This window comes from Mytilus californianus, unplaced genomic scaffold (assembly GCF_021869535.1).
Source record: "Mytilus californianus isolate M0D057914Y unplaced genomic scaffold, xbMytCali1.0.p SCAF_1, whole genome shotgun sequence".
Classification (NCBI taxonomy): domain Eukaryota; kingdom Metazoa; phylum Mollusca; class Bivalvia; order Mytilida; family Mytilidae; genus Mytilus; species Mytilus californianus.
Genome location: NW_026262581.1, coordinates 69,485,575 through 69,511,930, shown reverse-complemented (window position 1 = coordinate 69,511,930; position 26,356 = coordinate 69,485,575). Strand labels below are relative to the sequence as shown.

The following is a 26,356-nucleotide window of genomic DNA, read 5'->3' as shown; positions in this document are numbered from 1 at the left end:
AACAAAAAAAAAAAAGGAACAGCGCTTTTATTGCTGTTCTTCATGTCAAAGTCACATTGATGCCTTCAACACGGAGCAAAAAAAAAAAAAAAAAAAACTCTCACCTCACTGCAAGTTAAAGACGGACCCTATCATATGAACATTCAATATTTCATTTCAATGTGATAATGTTTTACCAAATCTTATAGTGAGTGAATGTCATAATGTCATAATGTCCATCAATGGCCGTCTTAATTGGAACAAGAGATAAATACACTATTATGAATTAATTATTTTGAATTTAGCTTAATCTTTTTTCATTATTTTGTTTGAAATCCGTGATAAAAGAAATACGTTTTATGATTTTGAAAATGACTTATAGACCCAATGGGTCGGGTGTATTTTATTGTTTATGTAATATATTTGTATTTTGTTAAACTGTTATTACACATGTCACTACAATAAAAATTTACTTACTTACTTACTTACACTGTCAAATCATTTTTAATTTACGCTAATTTTTTGTTGTTGATTATAACTGTTATCCTCTTTAAAACATTTCATGTACTATAGTAAGATGCTCTTTAAAACATTTCATGTACTATAGTAAGATGCTCTTTAAAACATTTCATGTACTATAGTAAGATGCTCTTTAAAACATTTCATGTACTATAGTAAGATGCTCTTTAAAACATTTCATGTACTATAGTAAGATGCTCTTTAAAACATTTCATGTACTATAGTAAGATGCTCTTTAAAACATTTCATGTACTATAGTAAGATGCAGAAATTTATAGAAATATAGGAAAAGAATCTTTCAAAATAAACTGAATTCCACCGAAAAATAATTTTAATTGATAAGTTATAACAAAAAAAAAAACAGTATTTATAAATACATGTACAATATATAGGAAAATGAAATATGAAATTAAGTTATACATGTTGTATATCGTACAGTGCATTAGTACTAGTTCCTCCGCTCGCCCGTTACCAACCATGCTGAATCTTAAAGTGCATAGCAGTACAGTTTAAATAAAAATCAGATAACCATCAAATAATTCATTTAACTATTTCTTTTAGCATAATATTTCAGAACAAGCAAAACAGTTGTGAATTATATACACTAATGTTCAAGCACTAGATTAAACAATTGCTGCAGAAGAGATACATAAAACATTTAGCAAATGCATCTTTTTGTTTGTACATCTAGTTAAATCAGGGAAAATTAGTCCCAATTATATGCGTAAGAAATTGATTGTGCACGGATAAACAACTGAATTTTAGTTGTAAGGATGTTCGCTGATCTTGTTTTTGAATTTTTGGTCAGATACTGGTATTCGGAATCCTCTGGTTTTATCCATGTAGTGCCATTTCAAGGTCTATTACATATAGTTCAAAAGCCATATTAAAAAATCTTATAAAATCCTTGTTATTTTTTATCGCCTTTGAAAAAAGGTGCCAATGTTAAATTCATGAACAATCTAGAGACAATCATTTATTCATGAACAATCTAGAGACAATCATTTCCCGCCAAATTTTCAATTGTTTATATCTCAAACCCCTCAAGGACACGACCTTTCATTTTTCTGTCTTTTTAGTTCTGTTATCTATTTACTATTGATAATCTCTCTAAAAAAATCTTGTTATTTTGAAACAGAGCAGCGAACACTCTTAAAGCCATTTCTTCTGTTTTCATATAGTCTTGGATATTTACTTTTATGTTTGGCATAAACATTTCATTGACATTTGCATTTTAATTGATGTTTTCTCCTTTTTTTTATTTTTTACTTCTGAATCCGCGATTTTAGTAAATGCATTTTTGTCCTTCCACGTTGTTGTTCCCTGGCATATTAAGCAGAGACTTGACAACACATAAATCACAATTAATGAGAATTATCGAATAACTTACGGTTAGATATTTAAAAATTGTTTTACTTACTAATGCAGAAAATTAATTTTACAAACTCTGATATCACAAAAATTATCACAGAATGTATAGAATGCACATTTTTTACTTTTGTTTATTTCCGTTTTCAAAAGTTATCATCATCATCGGAGGAAGACGAATCACCACTGCTCATCTGTCGTCTGCGTTCTAAAAGTCCGCGCAGTTCCTGTGCCACGTGACCAAGACGTCTGCCTAGATCTCGAACTTCCTGTAATTGTTCTTGTCTTCGACGTTCCCTCTCCTGTTGAAAATCAGCAATGTCTCTACGACCTCTGTCAAGTTCTGATGCAAAACTGGTCATCATTGCATCTAACCGATTTCTACTGTCCCTTAACCTATCTCGAATATTGACGTTTCCTCCTTGAAAGCTGCCATTTTGAGTGTTTGTACCAGTGTTCCGCCTGGCGGCTGTTGTTCTACCCTGTGTTATTCTCCTATCGGAATTCTGATTTACTATACTTGGAAGAGTTGGAATGCGCCTTTGTCCTTGTCCTTGCCCTTGAGGGCGTGACGAAGATGGCGGTCTAGGCGTAAAAGGAGAAGATTCAATTATACTATTCCTACTAGAATTTGTGTTATGCCTTCGTGCAACACTACTTGCACGAGCGTTTGCCACTGACCTAGGCGTGTCACTAACCGACGGAGTTCGTCTGTCTGTATTTGAAATCGCTGGTAAATCCTCATCAACACGTACCCTATTTGTCGGTCTATATGGCAGACCAGTCCTTGTATATGTGGTGTGTCGGTGACCTCCAAGTGACTTTAAAGTTCCTTTCCAGTTGCAAGATTTTAAATTGCATTTAACTTGTTTTTTTCCAATTATTTCGTCTAGTTCATTGTGTTTCCGATAAGGACCGTCGACTCGACACACGGGACAGCGTCCATGATTGGCTTCCGGCGAACTCGTGGTCCATGTGTAGATACATGAGTAGCAATACTGATGATTATTCCGACATTTCTGTGGTTCCTTTAGGACTTGGTAGCTGAAAAGAAGTACATACAGTGTATTAGTAACATCTAAAGGGAGAGAATAAAACATCTGTTAATTTAGCATTTATATAAGCTGAATTGGGTATGTTTCATACAAGCCCTTTAATTGTAAATTGACTTCTGGTTGCAAATGATAAAATCCTATAATTATATTATTTTTACACACATTAACATTTTGATTGTTAATATTCTTGTAGCAAAACATTTTTTTTTCTTGTGTAAGACTCATCAGATCAATACAAAGCACAAAAACTATAAACATTAACACTTAGACATAAACAACGGACCTACTTATCTCTGCAAAATTAAGGTATATATGATATTTTTTTCAGAGACAAGTGCACGTGTCGCAGTTACTGAAAGCTAGTTCAAAGCCAATAAGTAAAAAAAAAAATCAAGTATCCAAGAGAAAATACCAATCAGTACACATCCAATAGATTGAGTATATAAACGTCATAAAAGAGCCTATAGGAAAACTTGACCGAGTGCAATGCCAAAATAAGTATCATGAGGATCTTGAAAATAACTGACCTGGCCTGGAAAGAACTGTAAATAAATAACTTTGCACAAGACAGGATGCAAATGCATATTCTGCAACACACAATGCAAGAGACAAACGTTTACACAGGCGAAGCCACGTGGAAAAACAAGCATGCGTAGCAACAGATGAAAATAAATGATCAAACAGGAATAAAATCCTCCTCATCTCCCACCCCCCCGAAAAATCAACTGGTCTTCCACTTAGTTTCGATAAAAACTATATTCAGAGATCTTATTACAGTGTTAAATTGATAACCTTTAAACAAAAGTTTATTCAAAGGACATATAAGCTAAACAAAGATCGTATCTTAGTTTACGGGCTCTAAAAACAACATCATCGTAAATATACGCTAGTAACTAGTTTTCTGCAGGTCCCTTTTATCGTAAACTTTGGTACAGAGTTTCCAGTGTATTGGTGCCAATAGGAATGCATGCCTACAACCTGTCGATTAAATTTATTTCCGAAATGTCCATAAAGTTTTTTTTGTAAAGATATTGCACTGTTGAAAGTTTATGCTGTTTGCATTTTTCACCTATATCTGTCATTCTTTGCGAAATAAAGGCAAAAACTTGAAAATTTGTCAAAAATCGTCATTAAGGGTAATAACCCCTGTAAGGATTTGTCTTGTTTAGGTGGAAAATATAGGAAGTAGGTAGATCTTAACATTCTCAATATTTTTTCTATCTATTATGGTTTTCACTTTTTTAGACGATACGTGTATTTTAAACTTATGTTTTATTGTAAGCTATGGAGGCCATTTTATTTGATTTGCAGGAACCAAAAAACACGAACTGTGTACTAAGATTTCCTTAGGATCATTCAGTTAACGTTTGGGTGGAAAATTTATCGAGTGTTTTTAGGATAATATTTTTGTAAAAATTTACGACGACGACGGACGACAAATGATGGCCAGGGCCAGGTATGCTAAAAATGGAAGTTAGTTGAAATCGTCTCTTTTTGTCGTTATTTTATGTTCATCTTTTTAAAATTGGTCCGACCTATTCAGTTATGTCTTACAATATTGGCTGTTATTGGTTTTATCCATGCAGCTGAAGTTGTTTTGGTCAAATACATTAAGCATGTTTAATAAACTCCTTATTGTTAAAAATTTCAACTTATTTGTCATGAATTTTAATTTTCCATTTGTTAAGTTATAGAATTTCTTGCCAATTAAAAAGAATCGTCAATTAGAGGCGTGAAGTCAGTAACCATATGAATTTCAGTAGTTTCAGAACACTTTACAAATGTTTTTCATAGATTAATAAATTAATTATTTTCAGATTCAAGCGGCAAAAATGAATATCGCAGCTTTTCCTTGCATGTAGCAATATAAAAACAAGGAGATGTAGTATGATTTCCAATAGGAGATGCGGTTTGATTGCCAAAAGAAGATGTGGTACATTGTATGCTTGCTAATGAGACAACTAATCGCCAGAGATCAACTTACGTAAATGTAATTAGAAACTATAGGTCGCCGTATACACGAATAATTCAGGGTTCTCCCAAATGTAGTTATCTTAGAGCAAAGGAATATAATGACTGAATTATTCGGGTTAGTCACCAATGATCAACACCAATACCGTACATGCAGCTGTAAAAGAACCTTACATGACACAAGACAAATGTACCCTTTCAAAAATGTCAACGGTTTCGTATCCCTAGGTTCGGGCCCTTTTATAAGAAAGAGTAAAACAGCCTTAGAGGTATATATTATATTGAAATCCATAACTTATATACATAATGTAAGCCATGCAAAAATGCTCAGAATGTCAAGATCTATCTACTTCCTATTTCCAAAAAAATAAGATCGAGTCATTACAGGATTTATTACCCTTAGATGACGAATTTGACTTTTTTAACTTTAACCTATTATTTCGAAAAAAAAATTGATAGATATAGGTGGAAACAATGTGTCCATAGTACACGGATGCCCCACTCGCACTACCATTTTATATGTTCACTGGACCGTGAAAGTGGGGTCAAAACTCTAATTTGGCATTAAAATTAGAAAGATCATATCATAGGGAACATGTGTACTAAGTTGCAAGTTGATTGGACTTCAACTTCATTAAAAACTACCTTGACCAAAATACTTTTACCTGAAGCGGGACAGACGGACGAACGAACGGACGCACAGACCAAAAAAAACATAATGTCCCTCTACTATCGTAGGTGGGGCATACAAAGCTTGATGTCCTTAGTCTTCATGTTAACTATGTGTGTTTCTTGTTAATCTGATATGTTAAGCCATTTTGATTTTCATTAAAGTTTGGTCTTATATGTTGTGCTGTAACACCACTGTCCGAGGTTAGGGGGTGGTTCAGCGCTCACAAACAAATTGAACCCCGCGGCCACATTCTATATATGTCTAAGTCGGAACCCAGTAATTCAGTGGTTGTCGTTGGTTGCTTTCTGTTATATTTGTTTTTCGTTTATTGTTTTGTTATAAATCAGGCCGTTTTTGTTTTTCGTTTATTGTTTTGTTATAAATCAGGCCGTTGTTGTTTTCGTTTGAATTGTTTAACATTTTGTTATGTACGGGGCTTATATGGCTGAACGTACGGTTGGGTTTGCTAAATGTTGAAGATCGTACGATAGCCTATAGTTGCTTAAATCCACGTCATTTTGACTATGCTGGATAGTTGTCGCATTCGCAATCATACCAGCTCTCCATATTTTATATTATCAAACACATCGAGCTGGCACTCTATAAATAAATAATTAGATCTTCACTTCTTAACAACACTTTGGGTGGCTTTAATAAGGAAGATGTTTTCTTGAAGCAAAAATATATATATTTTTACATCACAAAATATAACACAACTTGAAGAGATCCCTTGCTTAAAGGGCCTATGGATTATATCACAATGTTTCATTTTTCTATAGGTCACCCGTCTACTTCAAACGTGTTACAACATTGCCACATTATTGTTGTTTAAAGAAATAATTGGTACGATAGTCAACGACATACACTGTCATTTGTAAATATAGTTTACATACCAAATTGAACATTCATAAGCTTCCTTTTCTTCCTCTGTGAGATCAAGAAATATATCATCACTATAGCCTCCGGGTTTCACTCGAGGCTTGGGACACGATAACTGCAACAGCACCTCCAGCAGGCCGATAAGGGGCTGGACATCCGACATGGCTTGTCCTACCCCTTCGCGCACAGTAGATTTGAAGAGGGTCACGACATTGTTTTTAACAAAAATCGTACAGGAAATACCTCATTTTTATTGGCAAAAGTCCCAGGCGTCTATGGTTTCCTTACAATTTCATGCGACATCTACCGACCATTTCTCACAGGTAAATATTGATTATTAAACGTCATTGAATTTTTTAAAGGTTCGCATGTCTATTTATTGTTATAGTCAATATAAGTCTGAATCAAAACTTTAAAAATTAAATTGCGGATTATAAATAAATAGTATAGTACAATTTGACGAACACGGGCTTTTTAATTATCATTGATTTTTTTTAATTATTGAAACTAATATTAAATGTAGTGATTGTCATTACATAATGACATTTGATAAAACATAGACAATATCAATGTCTATATATAAATATAATTGTTCAAGTATCCCCTGTCCTAAGTTCGGTTCACAGGTGCTGGGGATATAGCCCCCCTACCCTTTTTTTCCTTTCGGTGCTTAACTTTCTTTCTAAATTCAAATCATATAGGTACAGAGACAAAAAATATTGTAATCATTAAGAATGTAACTAGTGGTCAGAATTAATACGAATGTATGATCTACAATGGTTAGAAAGAGATCCCAGTTTATATAAAAAATACAATGTATTTATGAATACAATAGTATATAAATGCTAACTAACAATGTTACCCTGAGAGTCCATCCTTTCTTAATTAGCCTGATAAATTTGCACAAATTGTTCAGCATAGGTATGGCATAATTCATTAGACTATGAAAATTATGTTTGGTCTATTTCGGAAGAATTAAAGGTTTCAATTTTTTTTTTATTTAAGTGAAATTCATCACCAATATCTCCTGAATTCGATGTTTTTCTAAAGAAACCCCCAAAAATAATTTGCAGTATGCGGCTGACAGTTGCATAATGTAAGAAAAGATTCTCAGACTAAACAAATCATATGTCCTTGCAATCGGGAGATTAGTTTAAAACAAACTGTGGGTAAAAAAATGATACTAACTTTTGTATAAAGTTAAGCACGTTTCCTTGTTATGCTGTAAAACAACAATAAAAAATCATTTGGATTAATAAAACTAGAGGCTCTCAAGAGCCTGTGTCGCTCACCTGTATTTACTGATGCTTTGAAAATCATGTAAAATAAGGTTAAAATCATAATTAATAGTATTAGATATGATATCTAAGATAATAACAAAAAACTGCAAAATTTTTGTAAAATTACTAACTCAGGAGCAGCAACCCAACAACGGGTTGTCGGATTCGTCTGAAAATTTCAGGGCAGATAAATCTAAATCTGATGAACATTTTTGCCAACTGTCAGATTTGCTCTAAATGCTTTAGTTTCAGAGATATAAACCAAAAACTGCATTTTACCCCTATGTTCTATTTTTAACAAAGTCGGCCATGATGGTTGGAAGGCGGGGTCATCGGACAAATTTTTTAAACTAGATACCCTAATAATGGTTATGGCCAAGTATGGTTAAATTTGTCTCAGTAGTTTCAGAGACAAAGATTTTTGTAAAAGATTACAAAAAGGAGTAGGTCCGGTAAGGGCCGATTTTGGCCTCAAAATTCAAGTTCATCTAATGGAATATTTTGGACACTTTTTAAACACTTAAGTGTCTACCTCAGTCGATTCAATCAGTTTATGTGAAAGATTTGAACTGATTTAGTCATTAAAGACGCTCAAATTCAAGCTTAAATATGAAAAATCTATCAAATATGCCATAATATGTCACTTTTCAGATGGTTTTCGTCAAAAATGAAAGTGGCCGCATCCGTGTTCATTCTTAACCTTTATATATGTTATGTAATATCATCAAATACAGCTTATATTTAAATATTAAGAATGAACACAAATGCGGCCACTTCCATTTCAGACGGAAACCGTCTAAAAATTAACCAAAATGCTAAATTTTCAAAGATTTCAGTAATCTAACATGACTTAATGATGCTAGTACCCGAAACATGTGCATTGTATTGTCAAAAACAGCCCATATTTATGTAACAGAAGTATTCTTCTTTCCAATAAATAGCTAAAAATTTACATTTTAACAATTTTGTAAAACTGCTATATTTTGGGGCCAAAAAGGGGTCTTACTGGGCCTACTCCTTTACAAAAAATTGTTAAAAATTGACTATTAAGGGCAATAACTCCTAAAGGGGTCGACTGACAATTTTGGTCATGACAACTTATTTGTAGATCTTACTTTGCTGAACATTATTGCTGTTTACAGTTTATCTTTATCTAATATAATATTCAAGATAATAACCAAAAACTGCAAAATTTCCTTAAAATTACATATTCAGGGGCAGCAACCCAACAACAGGTTCTCTGATTCATCTGAAAATTTCAGGGCAGATAGATCTTGACCTGATAAACAATTATACCCCACGTCAGATTTGCTCTAAATGCTTTGGTTTCAGAGATATAAGCCAAAATCTACATTTTACCCCTATGTTCTATTTTTAGCCATGGCGGCCATCTTGGTTGGTTGACCGGATCACCGGACACATTTTTAAAACTAGATACCCCAATGATGATTGTGACCAAGTTTGGTTAAATTTGACCCAGTGGTTTCAGAGGAGAAGATTTTTGTAAAAGTTAACAGACGACGCCGGACGACGACGACGACGAGACGACGACGACGACGACGGACGACGGACGCAAAGTGATGAGAAAAGCTCACTTGGCCCTTCGGGCCAGCTGAGCTAAAAAGGAACAACATCGCGTTTGGCCTCTGTTGATGGAATAAGAATATACATATATTCCAAAGTTTTTCAAATGGAAGTCTTGCCTAAAATAGGACGAAAAACGCAATTGTAATTCATATCGTCTGAAAGTTTCTTTGATGAATTTGTCTCCGCTACTTTTGAAGTTAGACGGGGATACAAAGTCATGAACGAACAGGACCGCAGAATGAACGACGGGCAAAGCGATCTCTACATCCCCGTTTCATGCAGTAGGTATAAAATAAAGTGTCAAATAAGTACCAAAACGGTCAAATATTTTGATAACACAGTAAATCAATGAAAAATAATCAACACTTCAACTGGCAAAGCAAGGAAGACTTACGAGATTTCAACCAAGGCACATGACATTTTTTTAGATTCTCGTCAACTTTCAATTATTTTAAATACAATCCCACATTTTGTTGAGGGACGATGCTGCAAAAAAGTTAAACTTTTTTGACAATTAAGTTATTTTCCAGTTAACGGAAATAAAATTGTAACAGTGAACAGAAGGGAGAAGGGTAATTATAACAGTTAATTTCCATTAAGGACCACAGGGATTATGTCAAATTGTGTTTATTTATTTGTGGTGCGTCAATCTGATTATAAAATTGATATTTATCGTAACTCGCTTACTGGTCGAAGCTCATATGAGCATAACAGAGATCTATATTTTAAGTAGATTATGTGGTGCGCACGCTTCCTGGTTGGTTTTTGATAGACCGGAGGAAAAAAATCACGAAGAATAGTGCAGAAGATCCTGCGAAAATCAAGAAACAAGGACGCTTCAGGGGGAATTTGAACTTCATGGCCAGTCATAAAAATAATTATCATGTTGTTTCAAGGTAAAAACGTTATATACTGATGCACAGTTTGTTAGATATAATTATTGGACAAATATGATTTTGGTGCTTAAAAATAACGTCAAACTGCATGATTGACGGTGTGTTTTCATCTTTATTTTTTTCCTGGTGGGTTTTATAAATTTGACTTCACAAATAACAAAGGAAATAACAGACATGCATTGTCTTATAACAAAACACTGTTACACAGACATTTGCCACTTAAATATGATGACGATGAAAGAATTAATTGGTGAACAATTAATGTTTATATGCAGCCTACTGAATTTTGGGCTAAAATTAATGAAGTCTGAGCGATCCTCTTAATTCATTCTTTAATTCTACCAATGTTTTATTTGTCTACCAATTTCTTCCTTCGCTAGGAAAAAAAAACGAATGTCGATGATGTGTTAACCTTTTTATTGTAACTTCCGATTTTGTGATTAATGGGTAAATAATACTTCGTAATCAATATCTGTAATGTATTGTTTACCTTATTGATTTGCATGCGTGTGTTGGAAGCGCCACCTATCATCTTACGGTTACAGCAGCTGATAACAAGATGTAGATTCCTTACGGTAAGTGTGTAGTTTCTACATTTACATGAAATTAATTATCATTTATACGGTTTAATTTAAATGTTTGAAACACAAAATGTAGATTGAAATAAAGAAAACAATCACACACTGTAATCTTACAATTTAAAACTGGTTATTGGAACATTATTGGATATTTCCTGGTTTCATGAAATATTCCTGTGACTCATCAACATATCTTGGTACATGATAATAATTATCTGATTATACATGAAAACATTATGCTTTGTTCTATTACAAATGTCCTTGCAGATGGTTTGTGATAAAAAAATAAAATAGATTACATTAACATATATAATTAAAAAATGGAGCACAATACGACAACCCACATATTTGTTCCAAAGATCAATAATTTAAAATTTATATTTCTGAAGATCACATGTTCTACTGTGTTTTCTTTGAACATTTTTTTCTAAATATAATTTACGTCTTGTACGCATGCAATGTATCTGCTGGTTTCATGATTCCTTATCTTATGCATAAATATGAATATCAAAGTAAGGTGAGCCACAAGAAAATTTCTACGCATTTTGTTCGTTTTCTTCTACTTTAAATAAAAAAAAAAAAAAATGAAACTATGAAAGAATATTTGATTGTTTATAAGATTTTTTGTTTTCTGTGTTACTTGACAATATTCTCTTTAATTTGAGAAAAGGATTTGTCTAAAATCGTTTGTTTTAATAGTGCAACAGCTTTCGACAAAATCCTTCATTCGCATCATATACATAGTTTTTTATATATATTTTTTCTTTTAGATTAAAATGTTTAGATACAAATCCATTTTTTTCACGTAAGCCTGTATCAAATCTTTGGTGAAAAGTATTTTTTTTGTGTATTTATTTTCCTGACAACTAGGACTATAAGTATAAATCCCAAATGACATCGATAATTACTGAATTGTTAACTTATATGGGGAAACGCTTACTAAATCTTGTATGTATATCAATGAACCAAAGGATAAAATCAACATTCCAATGGACCAAAGGATAAAATCAATGACATTTTGTGCAGTGACAATAAGTATTTAATAAGTTCAATTTATCATTCAACAAGGGAAACAACTGTTTATCAATAAATCGACATTTTTCTACTGATATAACCGTGGTTAATGAATAAGTATTTAGTCGATTATTTAAGTAAACAGAGATAGGTTCTGGTACATATAATGTTTATAAGTACAGTTCAGACAAATTCAGACGGCAAAGTGTATTACATGGACTGGACTGGACTGGATTCTTGGATTGGATTGGACTGGACTGGACTGATCTGGACTGGACTAGACTAGACTAGACTGGACTGTCACATGTTTTTTTTTAATAACATGCATTTAATTTTTTATTTGTTTATATGTTATCTTCGTGTTTATTACCACTGTTCTTTATACTTTTTTTTATTAATAATATCATTCTAATTTATAATCTTGTCTGTCAATAGAAGTTGTATTTATTCATGACATTCGACCTTAGAACAGATGTTTTATATCTATTTAGGTACAAATTGGAATGCCACCATCAATTTTCTTGTATATAGCAGATAGAAAGACAGATAAATTATCCTGTATTGTGTATTATTATGTGTATAAGACATTTATCACCTTATTCTGTTTTAATTCTGAAATTTATTATTGTGAACTTTGTTTCACATAATAAAAATATTTTTATTCCATTGAAGGGCCCGTAATGAGAAAAGTTATATTTGACACAAATTTTAAAGTTAAAGCTATAACTTTTTTTTTAAATATGTCTTCTTTATTCTTTTAACTCTATATCAATATTACATGAGTATTTAGGTTGGGCTCACGTTCATATTTTAATCCTATGCACAATGAAAAACATAAGTTCAACCCACCATTTTTTTCTGAAAATGTCCTGTACCAAGTCAGGAATATGGCAGTTGTTATCAGACAGTCCGTTTCTATGTATGTTGGCGTTTGCTTTTGTTGTAGTTCAGTGTTTCTGTTGTTGTTCCGTTGTTTTCCTCTTATAGTTTATGTGTTTCCCTCGGTTTTAGTTTGTTACCCGGATTTTAGGGGCGGATTTTAAAAGGGGGCGGTTCCAACCATATGTCCCCATTCAAAAGCATTGATCGTCAAAAAAGGGGTTTCCATTGTGTTTCATACATTGTCAGACAATTTAGAAGTGCCAAGTTCAATTGGTTTTTTATTCAAGAAAACCTAGAGGTATTGAAAGTTATTGGAACTTATATATTATTAAATGTTTTGAACTCATAAAACTATCAATACAGTACAGATATGTTTATATGTAACCCACTAAGAATATTTGCGTGTTATTTTTGATATAATCTGTTTCAAAGTTATTAATGCTCTTACAAAAGTGCTTACGACTCTGGTCTGGAAGTGGCTTTAGATCATAAAATAAGTTGATAATATCCATAATTATAGAGTATATGGTTGACAAAATTATTTGTGTCTTTCAATTATGAAAAAAATACTTAGCTCACCATGGGCCCTTTAATTGGAATAAAACTATTTTTATACGACCGCAAAAATTAAAAATTTTTTGGTCGTATATTGGTATGACGTTGGCGTCGTCGTCGTCTGGCGTCGTCCGGCGTCGTCCGAAGACACATTGGTTTTCGCACTCTAACTTTAGTTTAAGTGAATGGATCTCCATGAAATTTTACCATAAGGTTCAATACCACGAAAGAAAGGTTGGGATTGATTTTGGGGGTTATGGTACCAACAGTTAAGGAATTAGGGGCCAAAAAGGGGCCAAAAATAAGCATTTTTGTAACTTTCAGGCAATAATTTGTGTGTAAGTGTATGGATCTCTCTGACATTGTACCACAAGGTTCCATATCACAAAGGGAAGGCTGTAATTGATTTTGGGGGTAATTGCCTCAAAATTTTAGGAATTAGGGGCCAAAAAAGGGGCAAAAAACAAGCATTTTTCTAGTTTCATGACAATAACTTGTGTGTAAGTGTTTGGATATTTCTGAAATTGTACTACAAGGTTTCATATCACAAAGTGAAATCTGGAATTGAGTTCGGGGTAATTGCCTGAAACGTTTAGGAATTGGGGGCCAAAAAGGGGCCAAAAATAAGCATTTTTCTAGTTTCAAGACAATAACTTGTGTTCAAGTGTATGGATCTCTGTGAAATTGTACTGCAAGGTACCATACCACAAAGGGAAGGCTGGGATTGAGTTTGGGGGTGATGAATCATAAGGGGGTTCAAAAAATTGGGGGGGGGGGGATATTTTTTTTCTTTTTTTTTTCCTTTTTTTTTCTTTTAAAATTTTCCATTTTAAGTTGGTTATTTCTGATTTATATTTAAAAGCAAATAATAATGATATGGTAGGAGATACACACCAAACAGGATGTGTAAATTTTTATATAATAAGTATTGTGCAATAGCAAGAAATTTTCAATTGCACAGTATTGCACAATAGCAAGAAATCTTCAATTGCACAGTATTGCGCAATAGCAAGAAATCTTCAATTGCACAGTATTGCGCAATAGCAAGAAATATCCAATAGCACAATATTGCGCAAGAGCAAGAAATTGTCAATTGTACAGTATTGCGCAATAGCAAGAAATATTCAATTGCACAGTATTGTGCAAAAGAAGATACTTCATATAAATTGCTTATTTCTTGATCAATTTCAATGGGGTTTTATTCTTGAATTCTTGGGGTTCTTTAATATGCTGAATATAACCGTGTATTAAGTTTTTGGATTTTGGGCCCCGTTTTTAAATTGGTCCACATTGAGGTCCAAAGGGTCCAAAATTTAACTTTGTTTGATTTCATCAAAAATTTAATTATTGGGGTTCTTTGATATGCCGAATCTTACTGTGTATTTAGATTCTTAATTTTTGGTTCCGTTTTCAAATTGGTCTACATTAAGGTCCAAAGGGTCCAAAATTAAACTTAGTTTGATTTTAACAAAAATTGAATTTTTAGTGTTCTTTGATATGCTGAATCTAAACATGTATTTAGATTTTTGATTATGGGCCCAGTTTTCAAGTTGGTTCAAATCGGGGTCCAAAATTAAACTTTGTTTGATTTCAACAAAAATTGAATATATGGGGTTCTTTGATATGCTGAATCTAACCATGTATTTAGATTTTTGGGCCCCGTTATCAACTTTGTCCACATTGAGGTCAAAAGGGTCCAAAATTAAACTTTGTTTGATTTCATCAAAAATTGAATTCTTGGGGTTCTTTGATATGCTGAATCTAACCATGTATTTAGATTTTGGATATTGGACCATAATAGGTGAATGTCCAATTTAAAATTTTTAAGTTCTTAGACCACATTCATTCTGTGTCAGAAACCTATGCTGTGTCAAATATTTAATCACAATCCAAATTCAGAGCTGTATCAAGCTTGAATGTTGTGTCCATACTTGCCCCAACTGTTCAGGGTTCGACCTCTGCGGTCGTATCAAACTGCGCCCTGCGGAGCATTTTATTATTTTTATCTTTATGTGAAACAAAGTACACGATATAAAATTTAGGAAATAAAATAGAATAAGGTGATAAATGTATTATACACAAAGCAATACACAATACAGGATAATTTATCTGTCTTTCTATCTGCTTTATACAATAAAAATGATGCTGACATTCCAATCTGTAACTTAAAAGATATAAGAGATCTGTTCGGGAGGTCGATTGTCATCAATTAATACAGACCGACATGATTATAAATCAAAACTATATTATTGAATAAAAAAGCATTAAGTACATCCCAAATAAACAAGAAGATAACAACTAAACAAATAAAAAATAAATGCATGTTATTAAAAAGTATAAACAGGCCACAGTCCGGTCCAGTCTATAGCCCAGTCCAATCCAGTCCAGTTCAGTCCTGTCCAGTCCAGGTAATACACTTTGCCGTTTCAGAAAGTCACCATTGGCTTTTCGTCAAGTGCTTGAATCAAAAATAGTATTCAATGATGAAGTTGAAAGGTGTTTAATATTGACATTCTCTTGTCGAAATGTCGGATGCTAACAATTCCGAAAAGGCTTAGGTTATGAAGGTAGTTGATTGTCTTTTCTGCTTAAGTGGCTTAAATCAAAACACTTTCAATTTGCATCCAAATGTGCCCAAATGTCACCATTTTTCGTCCTTACTCAAACCATTTTTGTTCGGCCCTCCCCCCTGGCTTAAATTCAGAATAAGGTTGGCATGTATAGTCATCTATTACGGATAATAATATCGAAAAATAAAAGAAACCCTATACAAACAAATTTAACAGAAAAATTAACAGGTAAAAACGTATTCCTCAGTAAGGATTCTACTTCGTCAAAATTATCTTCGCCACCCATTTTTTTTCAATCGTAAAAATGGAAGCCATTGTAGGGATGACGCGCTGTCAATTTTGCTCTTGAAAATCGATAAATTTATCCACATAGCATCATTACGATTCTTACATGACAGTTGTATTTTAAGGGACAAATGTATCTACTAGCTATTAAGCATCATTTAATGTATACTTATGCATTTAGTCAACTTAAAACTGTTGTCTGATCGGTTGTCAGGGGGAATTTTCGAAAGTTCAAAAACATTTAAAAAAAATTCTAATTCAATATTTCGTGGAAGGGCAGACTTTAAATTTTCAGAGGTCGAAGACTAATAACCAAAGATATCAAACACAAAAAAAATGTTTTTTTTTAAGATATGCATTTTTAAGATCCACAAGTAAAGTCTGTCGTCAAGTACTTTTAGTAAAAAAAATGCTGTATTTAAACACACCTACTCTGTTGTTACGACTCATTACTTTAGGAGGGTATTTCACTTGACCCATATATTTCGTTTTTAAGTACTGTGAATTTTTAAACTTATATCAACCTGTAGCCTAAACATATAAAATGATAGAATCCGAAGCGAGATGATGTATCAAATATTTGTTCTTTATACGTTTTCAAGTCAAATTAGTCAACTCCAACACGCCTGAACATCAAAAGGTGTACTATATATTTTCTCCTTTCGAGGAAATTATTGCCACTTTTTAGATTTTTTTCCCAAAAATCTGTCAATCTATTATCTTTCTGTGGAATATTTTTCGGCGGAATTTATGCTTATGCACCAAAAAAGATTCACATGTATTTGCACCTACCACAATCGAATGTTTTGTGAAAATTAGTCTTTAATTTAAAAGTTTACAAATATCTCTATACTATAATCTAAGTAAAAACACGTGTAAAAGATGAATAAAACCCTTAATTATGCACCTACATTTATCTTTTAAGGCCCATAAAAATGGATGTAAACAATTCAAATAGATCAACTTGGCCTTTTTTACCTTCTCTAATAAAGAGTTCCATTTCTTTTGTTTAATTTCAACTGGATATCAGCCTGCCAAGAGAAGAAAGTTACTTTATTTTGGTCTTAAGTCTAAATAAAAAAGAGATAGGTTCACATGAGATAAGTCAACACATTAAGCAATCTGAAAAGCCTTAGCTTATAGAGAAAACTACCAAAATAGTTCAAAATAGTCCCTATGATGACCGAAGATCTTGTTAGTGGAAATCAAAGGAGCTAAAATCTCCATTCATACAAAATAAGCTGATACGTTTCGGGATGTAAAGTTTTTTCTGCAGGTTAAAGGTTTTTCTATCGACACCCATTGCACCCCAATAACTCTTTACTAAATTTTTGCGGTGATGTTGTTCGTAAATTAAAATATGATCAATGTTGACGTATCTGTCCTTTGAATAAACTTATTCTAATTGGTATCAATTAAACATTGTAATCAGATCTATGAATAATACCTTTATCGGTACTATCATGGAAGTAATATTGAATATTACTTCCATGGTACTATAAACATTGTTTTATTGTCAAAAGATGTGTACATAGTGAAACCTATAGGACGTTGGGTTTTAATTGTTTCCCCTTTTTATTCCCCGGACCTTTATAGCTAACTTTATTATATATCAGTTTTGATCATTGTTGAAGACGGTATGGCGACCTATTTTGGTTTAAATCCTTGTGGTGGATAGTCGTCTCATTGGCAATCATATACTACCTCTCCATAGAAATTGGAAACAAAGAAAAGACAACCACTATCATTTTAGTTGGACAGGTCTAAAAATAACTGATCACCATAAAGTTTCAATAATAAGTGAGAAAAATACCTTTTGCAAATATTATTACTAAAATTTGGGATAAAGTGATATAATGTGAATTTACAAAATATTATTTATTGACAGGTATAAAAAGATGTAACACATTGGGGACACAATGGACAATGCGTCATTGTGGGGAGTCATTATTTTACTCCCAATATGGGCAGCTCTTGCTGATCAAGGTAAGATGTCAGTGTGGTGATAGGACGTTAATTAAGTAACAACAATCAATCAAGCAATCTTTTCGGAGTCTTTATTGTACACTATATCTGACAACTTTTACTGATCAAGGTAAGATGTCATTGTGGTAAATCATTATTTTACTCCCAATATTGACAACTCTAACTGACTAAGGTAAGATTTCATTGTGTGGAGCCTTTATTTAACTCAAAATATGGACAGGTCTAACTGATCAAAGTACGATTTTATCGTGGGGAGTCATTATTGTACTCCCAGTATGGGCAGCTCTTGTAGATCAAGGTAAGATGTCATTGTGGTGAGTTATTATTAAGTCTCCCAAACCAAGTTTGGGAAGACTTATTGTATTTGCTCAGTTCTTCTTCTTCTTCTTCTTCTTCTTCTTCTTCTTCTTCTTCTTCTTCTTCTTCTTCTTCTTCTTCTTCTTCTTCTTCTTCTTCTTCTTCTTCTTCTTCTTCCGCCGAACTTGTCCGCACCCGTTCTCCAAAACCACTGGTCAGATTAACTTAGGGTTTCACAATATGTTAGACTAACATGTCTAGTGGTGCAATCAGGGTTTTCTTTGTGCAGTGGGGTTTATAAAGGGGTACTTTGAGGGGCATAAAGGAAGGAGGGGTTTACTATAGAACCCTATGGGATTTTTATTTTTTTTATTATAACTTGAAAACAGTTAGGGATAGACACAATCTTTGTAATTAAAAATGTTCTAAATGATAAAGCACATTAAATGAAATAAAAGCTTAGTCCCCAGGGGTTATCCCCACCCCCTGCCATTAGAGAAAGTTTTAATATCTTGGAAGTGGTCAAGATCCCCACCCCTAAACCATATATATTTTGGTTTGTCATGATAAAGCACATCAAATGAAATAAAAGCTTAGTCCCCAGGGGTCATCCCCACCCCCTGCCATTTGAGAAAGTGCTAATATCTTGTAAGTGGTCAAGATCCACACCCCTAAACCATATATATTCTGGTTTGTCATGTCGAGATGATTTGAATGATAAACAGGTTAGTCCCCAGGGGTCGTCTCGACCTCCTGCTATTTGAGAAAGTTCTAATATCTTGTAAGTGGTCAAGATCCCCACCCCTAAACCATATGTATTCTGGTTTGTCATGCCAAGATGATTTAAATGATAAACATGGTAAGACCCAAGGGGTCATCCCCATCTCCAGTCATTTGAATATGTTCAAATATCTTGTTAATGGTCGAGATCCTCACCCCTAAACCATATATATTCTGGTTTGTCATGCCAAAATGATTTGAATGATAAACAGGGTTAGTCTCCAGGGGTCGTCCCGACCCCCTGCCATTTTATAAAGTTATAATATCTTGTAAGTGGTCAGGATCCCTATCCCTAAACCATATATATATGCTGGTTTGTCATGCTAAGATGATTTTAATGATAAACATGGTAAGACCCAAGGGGTCATCCCCAAATCCAGTCATTTGAATATGTTCAAATATCTTGTTAACGGCCGAGATCCCCACCCCTAAACCATATATATTCCTGTTTATCATGTCATGAAGATTTGAATGAAACATAGGAAAGGTCCCCAGGGGTTTTCCCCACCCCGAATGTTATAATATCTTGTAAATGGTTGAGATCCCCACCCCTAAACCATATATATTCCTGTTCGTCATGTTCCAAAGATTTGAATAGTATATAGGGTCAGTCCCCAGGGGTTCTCCCAACCCCAAATATTCTAATATCTTGTAAATGGTCGAGATCCCCACCCCTAAACCATATATATTCCTGATCGTCATGTCACAAAGATTTGAATGATATATAGGGTCAGTCCCCAGGGGTCACCCCACCCAAATGTTCTAATATCTTGTAAATGGTTGAGATCCCCACCCCTAAACCATATATATTCCTGTTCGTCATTTCACATAGATTTGAATGACATGCAGGGTCAGTCCCTATGCGTCACTTATGCATGTCACTTTACTGGACCAAACCAATTTGTACTGGTCTTTGCCCAATGTCAGGCGACCATAGGAATGACGAATTATGGGAGCTTCGTTTGGGAGACTTCGTAACAGCATCCTGTTACAATCATTTCTTGTTTTACTCCCAATATTGACAACTCTAACTGACCAAGGTAAGATTTCATTGTGGGGAGTCATCATTTTACTCCCAATATTGACAACTCTTACTAATCAAGATTTCATAGTGGGGAGTCATTATTTTACTCCCCATATGCATTGTTTGTACAAATTGTAAAATATCAACTAAGCATGCTGAATATGTTTTTATGCCCCCGCCATCCGTACGTCCCAAAATTGTTTTCCGTTCTCTAACTTTAGTTTGCCTCAACCAAATATTATGAATCTTATACACAATTCTGATTTCCACAAAACACAGATCAAGTTTGAATTTTGGTGGCGTCACTTTTACAGTTCTAGAGTTATGCCCCTTTACAAATGGAAAAATTGCTGAAATTTTCGTTTCCGTTCTCTACCTTTGGTTTGCCTCAACCAAATGTTATGAAACTTATACATAATGCTAATTACCGCAAAACACAGATCAAGTTTGAATTTTGGTGGCGTCATTTTCACCGTTCTAGAGTTATGCCCCTTTACAAATGGAAAAATTGATGAATTTTTCGTTTCCGTTCTCTAACCTAAGTTTGCATCAACCAAATGTTATGAAACTTATACACAATGCTTAGTACCACAACACTTAGATCAAGTACAAATTTGGTAGCGTCACTTTTACAGTTCTTGAGTTATGTCCCTTTATAACGTTATATGCAAGCGGGGGCATCATCTGTGTCCCATGGACACATTCGCCATTTATTTTTTTATTGACATTACTTCCATATTATATCAAGCTTCGGTTTCACCATGTTTTGTTTTCGAAGGGATATTCATTATTACATATTTAATCATGATTTTTGTAATCACTAGTACAATAAAGATATTCACCGGCACCTTATTACCAGCAGATGCAATATGATCTATGTTCTCGATTACTATTAATAACAGTTATTTTTGCTATCAGCAGATTTTTGTCTCCGTTTCCGATTGTCATTGCAAAACCATTGATTTTGCAACCGTGTTATATGTTGTACCGGTAGCAGGTACTAGGGTGTGACATTATTTTATGTCACCTAGATATCTGATAGGCGGCATGATTTACATAGAAGTAATAAATACATATTTTATCTTTTCTCTTGTTCTAAAAAAGAAATGTTTTCATAAAATAGGAAAAGTGTCATTATATGTCTCAAATTTTCCAAATGCAGTAAGACTTTCACAAGGTGTTTTGTAGATGTATTAGATACACCTTGAGGGCGTTAGCCCGAATGGGTGTATCTAATGTACACCAATATATTATTGCCAATCCAGAATATTAGTTTTCAATAATTTAGGTGGGGGTCTTTTAGCGATTTTACCGTATGTTATTGAAGAGTATGATAAATGCAGGGTATCCAATTTCATTTAACGACATCTTGGTGTAAATGGATTTGGAATGAAATTTGATTGTGTCTATTTTTCTGTCTTCAAACTATACCTTGTCACTGCTTTCGTATGGCAATATGAATCCCTGTACTATCTTGTCTTTTCTTATTTAATTGCCAAAATCTAATATTTTTTTTTGCTGAAAAATGATAACACTTCTATGTAAATATGAATAAAAGGAGATGTTGGCTATATATTCGCCAATAAAATAGCAACCATTACAATGACAAAAATAACCAAAAGACATCTAAAGGGTTAACAATAGACAGTTGTCCACGTGAATGTATTTAATCATCGAACTGAATGTTTTCCTGTCATGGTTTTTCTAAAAAAAATCTATCTTATCTATCAGAAGGTGTTTACTTTCTCAATCCTGGTCACTGACAATTATCACTCGGTGATCTCTTGGTAACATGTTCAGTCTCCTCAAGTGCAAGAGGTCGTGGGTTCGAACCCCGACCGAGTTAAACCAAAGACTTTAGAATTTGTATCGGCTGTTTCTCCGCTTAAGCAAGTGGCATCAAGGAGTAAGGGCATATCCTGGTCCCGAATGTGTCAGGGTATGGTGACATGTCTTCCTTCTGACTGTTTCCTTGTGAACTAGCACGTTTAAAAACATCCGGCTCAGTGTGTCGGTCTAGTACAAAGCAGTGATAATATTCATATGACATTAACATGTACTCGTCCTGAATATATATGCATTTAATTTGCCACTGGACGTTAAACAGCCATCAAACGTCACCAACGTCATCATCATCTTCATTTACATGTATCATTGATATGTTAAGTTTATGACAATGTGACACTTGTAAAACCTTTCAACATGATATCAATCACGATAAATAAAGCAGGTGAGATCGTGTGCACTCTGGTTTAGATATCATTGATTTTTTAAACTCGACCAATGTCTTCTAGTTATTTGAAAGAAAAGTACACCAAAATGAATAGAAGAATATATCAAACAGACGAAAACCAGATTAAATGATTTTCATTTCTTCTTGAATTGGAAATGTAAATTCATGGTCCTTACACCCCATTCCATTTATAAAAAAATATACCGACTCTCCCTTTAATGGATACTTACAAAGATTTTGTATTATTTTTACAGCATTATACATGGACACCTATGGACATTGCAATATGGACGGATATTATCCAATCAGTGACGAGACGGTTACCTTGAGCGGCAGGGGAGGGGGGCAGGCATATAAGACAATGATCTGTGTTATTAAATTCAGGGCTGAAAGAGATGAACAAATCTGCATCATTTTTGATAAATTGAGTATCAATGAAAGAGGAACTAATCTGTTGATTTTTGATGGCCAGCTATCCAGTGGTGAACCTAAGGTACATCCTCTTATAAATTTATTTTGCTGAATATGACAGCATTCGGCACACAAAATTTTTATCATGATAAATTGTCATATTTTTGTACGTTTGAAAAACTTTAGAAAGTATAGCTCGTTCTTGATTTAAGACCGATGGAAATTTTTTACATCAGTTTTAAAAGCGTAAATTTTAGAATGATAATCCTGCATTATAATTTTATCTTTATTGTTTTTAAATATATATGCAGTTTTTAATGCCTTTATATATTATTTTAAAACAATATTTTTAGAAAATATGCCACCATCTTGTTTCTGCTACCTATTTCACAGGTAATTGTTTTATTGTCGATGTCTATGTTTTTATTGTAAAACAAATTCTTGAGACCTTGCGTTTCCTATGTTTGTAAAATACCGATTTTGAATTTGTTTTATCATATCTAACTTGTCTTTAGAAGAAAATAACTGAAAGATTTGCATCCTTGTGCCTCTTTTGTCTCCCCCAAAACCAAGAATAAAATTGTGCCTCTTTTGTCCCCCCCCCCCCCCCCCCCCCCCCCTAAAAAAAAAAAAAACAAGAATAAAATTGGTGTGACCTTATGTTATCATTTAATTTAAGTCTGTTCATCTTTTCTTTTAGAATTCGAATGTTATATCTAGAAATATTTGGTGAGCCGAGCTACAATAAATAAAAAAGATGGTAGTATTTGCTAATCATCCACCGAAAAGGGGAATTGAATGTTCTATGCACACATCGTTATATATACATAATATAAATCTATGATACCTTTATAAAACTCAAAACTTGATCTCAAACTATGCAGGTATGAATCAAAAATCTGAATGATTATATAACATTTTTGTCAAACTATCCCTAACCAATATATACTTTGTCAAAATTATCTCTATCTTTTTCAGTACAACTTAGGGCAGCGCAGTTCAGCCTCTAGTTTGTGTAGTACGGGAAGATACCTTACAGTTAAACTGGAGAAGGAAAATTACAGATCAACTAGTTATCAGTTTAAATTAAGAATTTTAGAGGAAAGTCAAAGTAAGAAGTTTATAAGTTATTATTTAGAAATGCAAGTACATGTAATTGTATGTATAACGTGAGGGTACCCAAATTGCAACTATTTTGACAGTTTTTTCGCCTACGTTTATTTATGATCCAGACAAAAGTTTCCATTTTGTGTTTATTTTGTAGATATATCCTTATTTACTATATAGTTCCACCAATTTAATTTTGAATCCATATTGAATCATAGAAAAATGGGTTTGAACCGACCTCCAAACGATCCATGGTTTTATCATGAGGAGTACCCAAATTGCATCTATGCTTAAATTCACGTCCTTAAAAATCGAAGAACAGATGTTTTTATTCATTTTTTCAAATATTTAGAACAATTTGACATTTGTCCATGCTTACTTATCATTTTTTAAGAAATGGATGCTCGTAACATATTTTATTTGCTCATTTTTAAAAGAAGACTTTTTGTGGACGTCGCATGGCGACGTTTCCGTAGATTTGACTTTTTCCAGTGATTACTTTATCTGTTTATATATACTGTGAATGTTTTATGAATATTTAGATATATTTATCTATTTGAAAGACGTGCTTAATGTCAGATGATAAAAAATACAAATTGTTTAGTCTCTAGGAAATCTTGTAAGATTTTCGCTGCTATTTTTGCTAAATAGGTGCAATTTTGGTACTCGGTGCAATTTGGGTACTGTGACGTTAGGGCTTAGACCGTAACCTGGCTGTAATTAAATGAGAAATCTTTGCATAAAACCTAAATTTTGGTTCATGGGGTGGGTGGGGCTGGCATATTACATCTTCAGGGAGTGACAAAATATAGTTGATTGAAAATTTCCCACATTGTTTGGTTGAAGAGGTCAAATTAATTGTCATGGTGTCATGTAAGATGTCCCCAAATTAGTGGCAAGTTACTATAAATCAGACGGAGCACACATGATATACATTGACTTTTTTCAACTACGATATTTACGACATGTCATTAAAACATACTTATCCGGCACATTATATGTAAAGCTAGATACTGAAAAGAATTGCTTTGTCATGATGCAATCCGGGTGGGTCTAAGATTTGTCGTTCGGATGTGCATGAAAATTAGGCGAGGGGTCTGATATGGTCCCCATCAGGTCCAGGACAGCCCCAGAAGCTTCATTTCAGGATTCAATGTTTTCTGATAGGTTATTCCTCTCTCCATCTCGCACTGGTAACCCACACACCGCCTCTGCTTCAACACCTAAATCCGTCGTCCTTGACAATAGTGGAAAAACCACTATGTCTGTACTATAATATGATATAATTACATACATGTAGATTTACATCTGTAAGATTATGGATTTGACACAAGTCTGTATATTCAAAGGGCATTACCTACAACTTAGACAGACAATAAAAATATGATTTTTGGGGTTTTTTTTATGATTTAATTTTCATTTCATCAATTTCGTATTTTATTATGTATTTCAGCTGATGGTTTAATAAACGGTTTAAATGGTTTTGTGATGTCAGTTGGAGTAATAATTGCCATCATTATTTGTGTCGTGGTGCTGATCACAGTTTTTGCCGTTGTTATCGTCTGTTGCTGTTGTAAAACTGGCGGGATAACCCAATCTAAAGGAATAAAGATGAATCGACAATCAGGACCACAACAAGGGTGTAGCAATCAACGTCCAGCTCCATCAGGTTTTAACATTATTTATATTTTTTATAATTTTGCATGCTTTGGAAATAAAACTCCGCAACACTGTGGTGTGTTGATTTTGTTAACGATAAGAACTTTTAATCAAATCTATCTTCTCATTGTGCAATTTACTGCATATTTGCCAATTCCTGACAAGAAATAAAAAAACTTTTGTTTATATAAGTAGAAAGAACCTTCTTACTGTAGAGCATGCTGTTTGACTAATTGGTTGTTTGTGTGTTTCACTCAAAAATCACTCTTCATAAACCTATAAAATTGGGCATTCTAGATGTAGTGTTTTACTGAAAAAAATTGAATGCATTGTATAAAGCAATGTTTAAAGGGTTAGACAAAGTAACTATATACATATGTGTATAAATTTATGGTGAGAGGTCAACTATATTTAGTATATATAAGGTCTACATGTCTGTTTTGTAGGGTTCATCTGACCTTTACTTTGATTTAAAACTTTTTGTGGTTATGTCCATTTCTCAAATACCGAAATTAATAGGTCAACTACATTTGGCGAACGAAACGATTGTACGGTTTTAACTTTACAAGTCCTTTTTAAGTTGACGGTTTCATCTGACCTCGACCTCATGTTCATGGTTCATTGGTCAATGCTAAGTTTTATGGTTATGTCCGTTTCTCAGATACCAAAAGCCATTAGAAACCTGTTTATATAGTGATAAAGACAAAAAACAATTTCACTAATGATCTCGTACTATGAACAACAAATTTATTAATTTTGTAAAAAATA

The 26,356-nt window shown here is 33.5% G+C and overlaps 2 protein-coding genes across 2 annotated transcripts in view; one reads left to right on the top strand and one right to left on the bottom strand.

The window, feature by feature from the left end:
- Positions 1-811: 811 nt before the first annotated feature.
- On the bottom strand, positions 812-6,745 carry LOC127706950 (uncharacterized). Its single transcript, XM_052211685.1, has 2 exons — positions 6,459-6,745; positions 812-2,910 (listed from the first exon to the last, which is right to left on the bottom strand). The coding sequence occupies exons 1-2, from the start codon at positions 6,605-6,607 to the stop codon at positions 2,013-2,015; spliced, it is 1,047 nt and encodes a 348-aa protein (XP_052067645.1). The 5' UTR covers positions 6,608-6,745; the 3' UTR covers positions 812-2,012.
- Positions 6,746-10,705: 3,960 nt separating this feature from the next.
- LOC127707035 (uncharacterized) overlaps positions 10,706-26,356 on the top strand; it is a 38,929-nt gene continuing 23,278 nt past the window's right edge. The window contains exons 1-5 of the mRNA XM_052211779.1: positions 10,706-10,782; positions 17,980-18,077; positions 22,666-22,904; positions 23,801-23,933; positions 25,383-25,598. Coding sequence (XP_052067739.1) covers positions 18,011-18,077; positions 22,666-22,904; positions 23,801-23,933; positions 25,383-25,598 — 655 coding nt within the window. The 5' untranslated portion in view covers positions 10,706-10,782; positions 17,980-18,010. The remainder of the gene's footprint in view (positions 10,783-17,979; positions 18,078-22,665; positions 22,905-23,800; positions 23,934-25,382; positions 25,599-26,356) is intronic.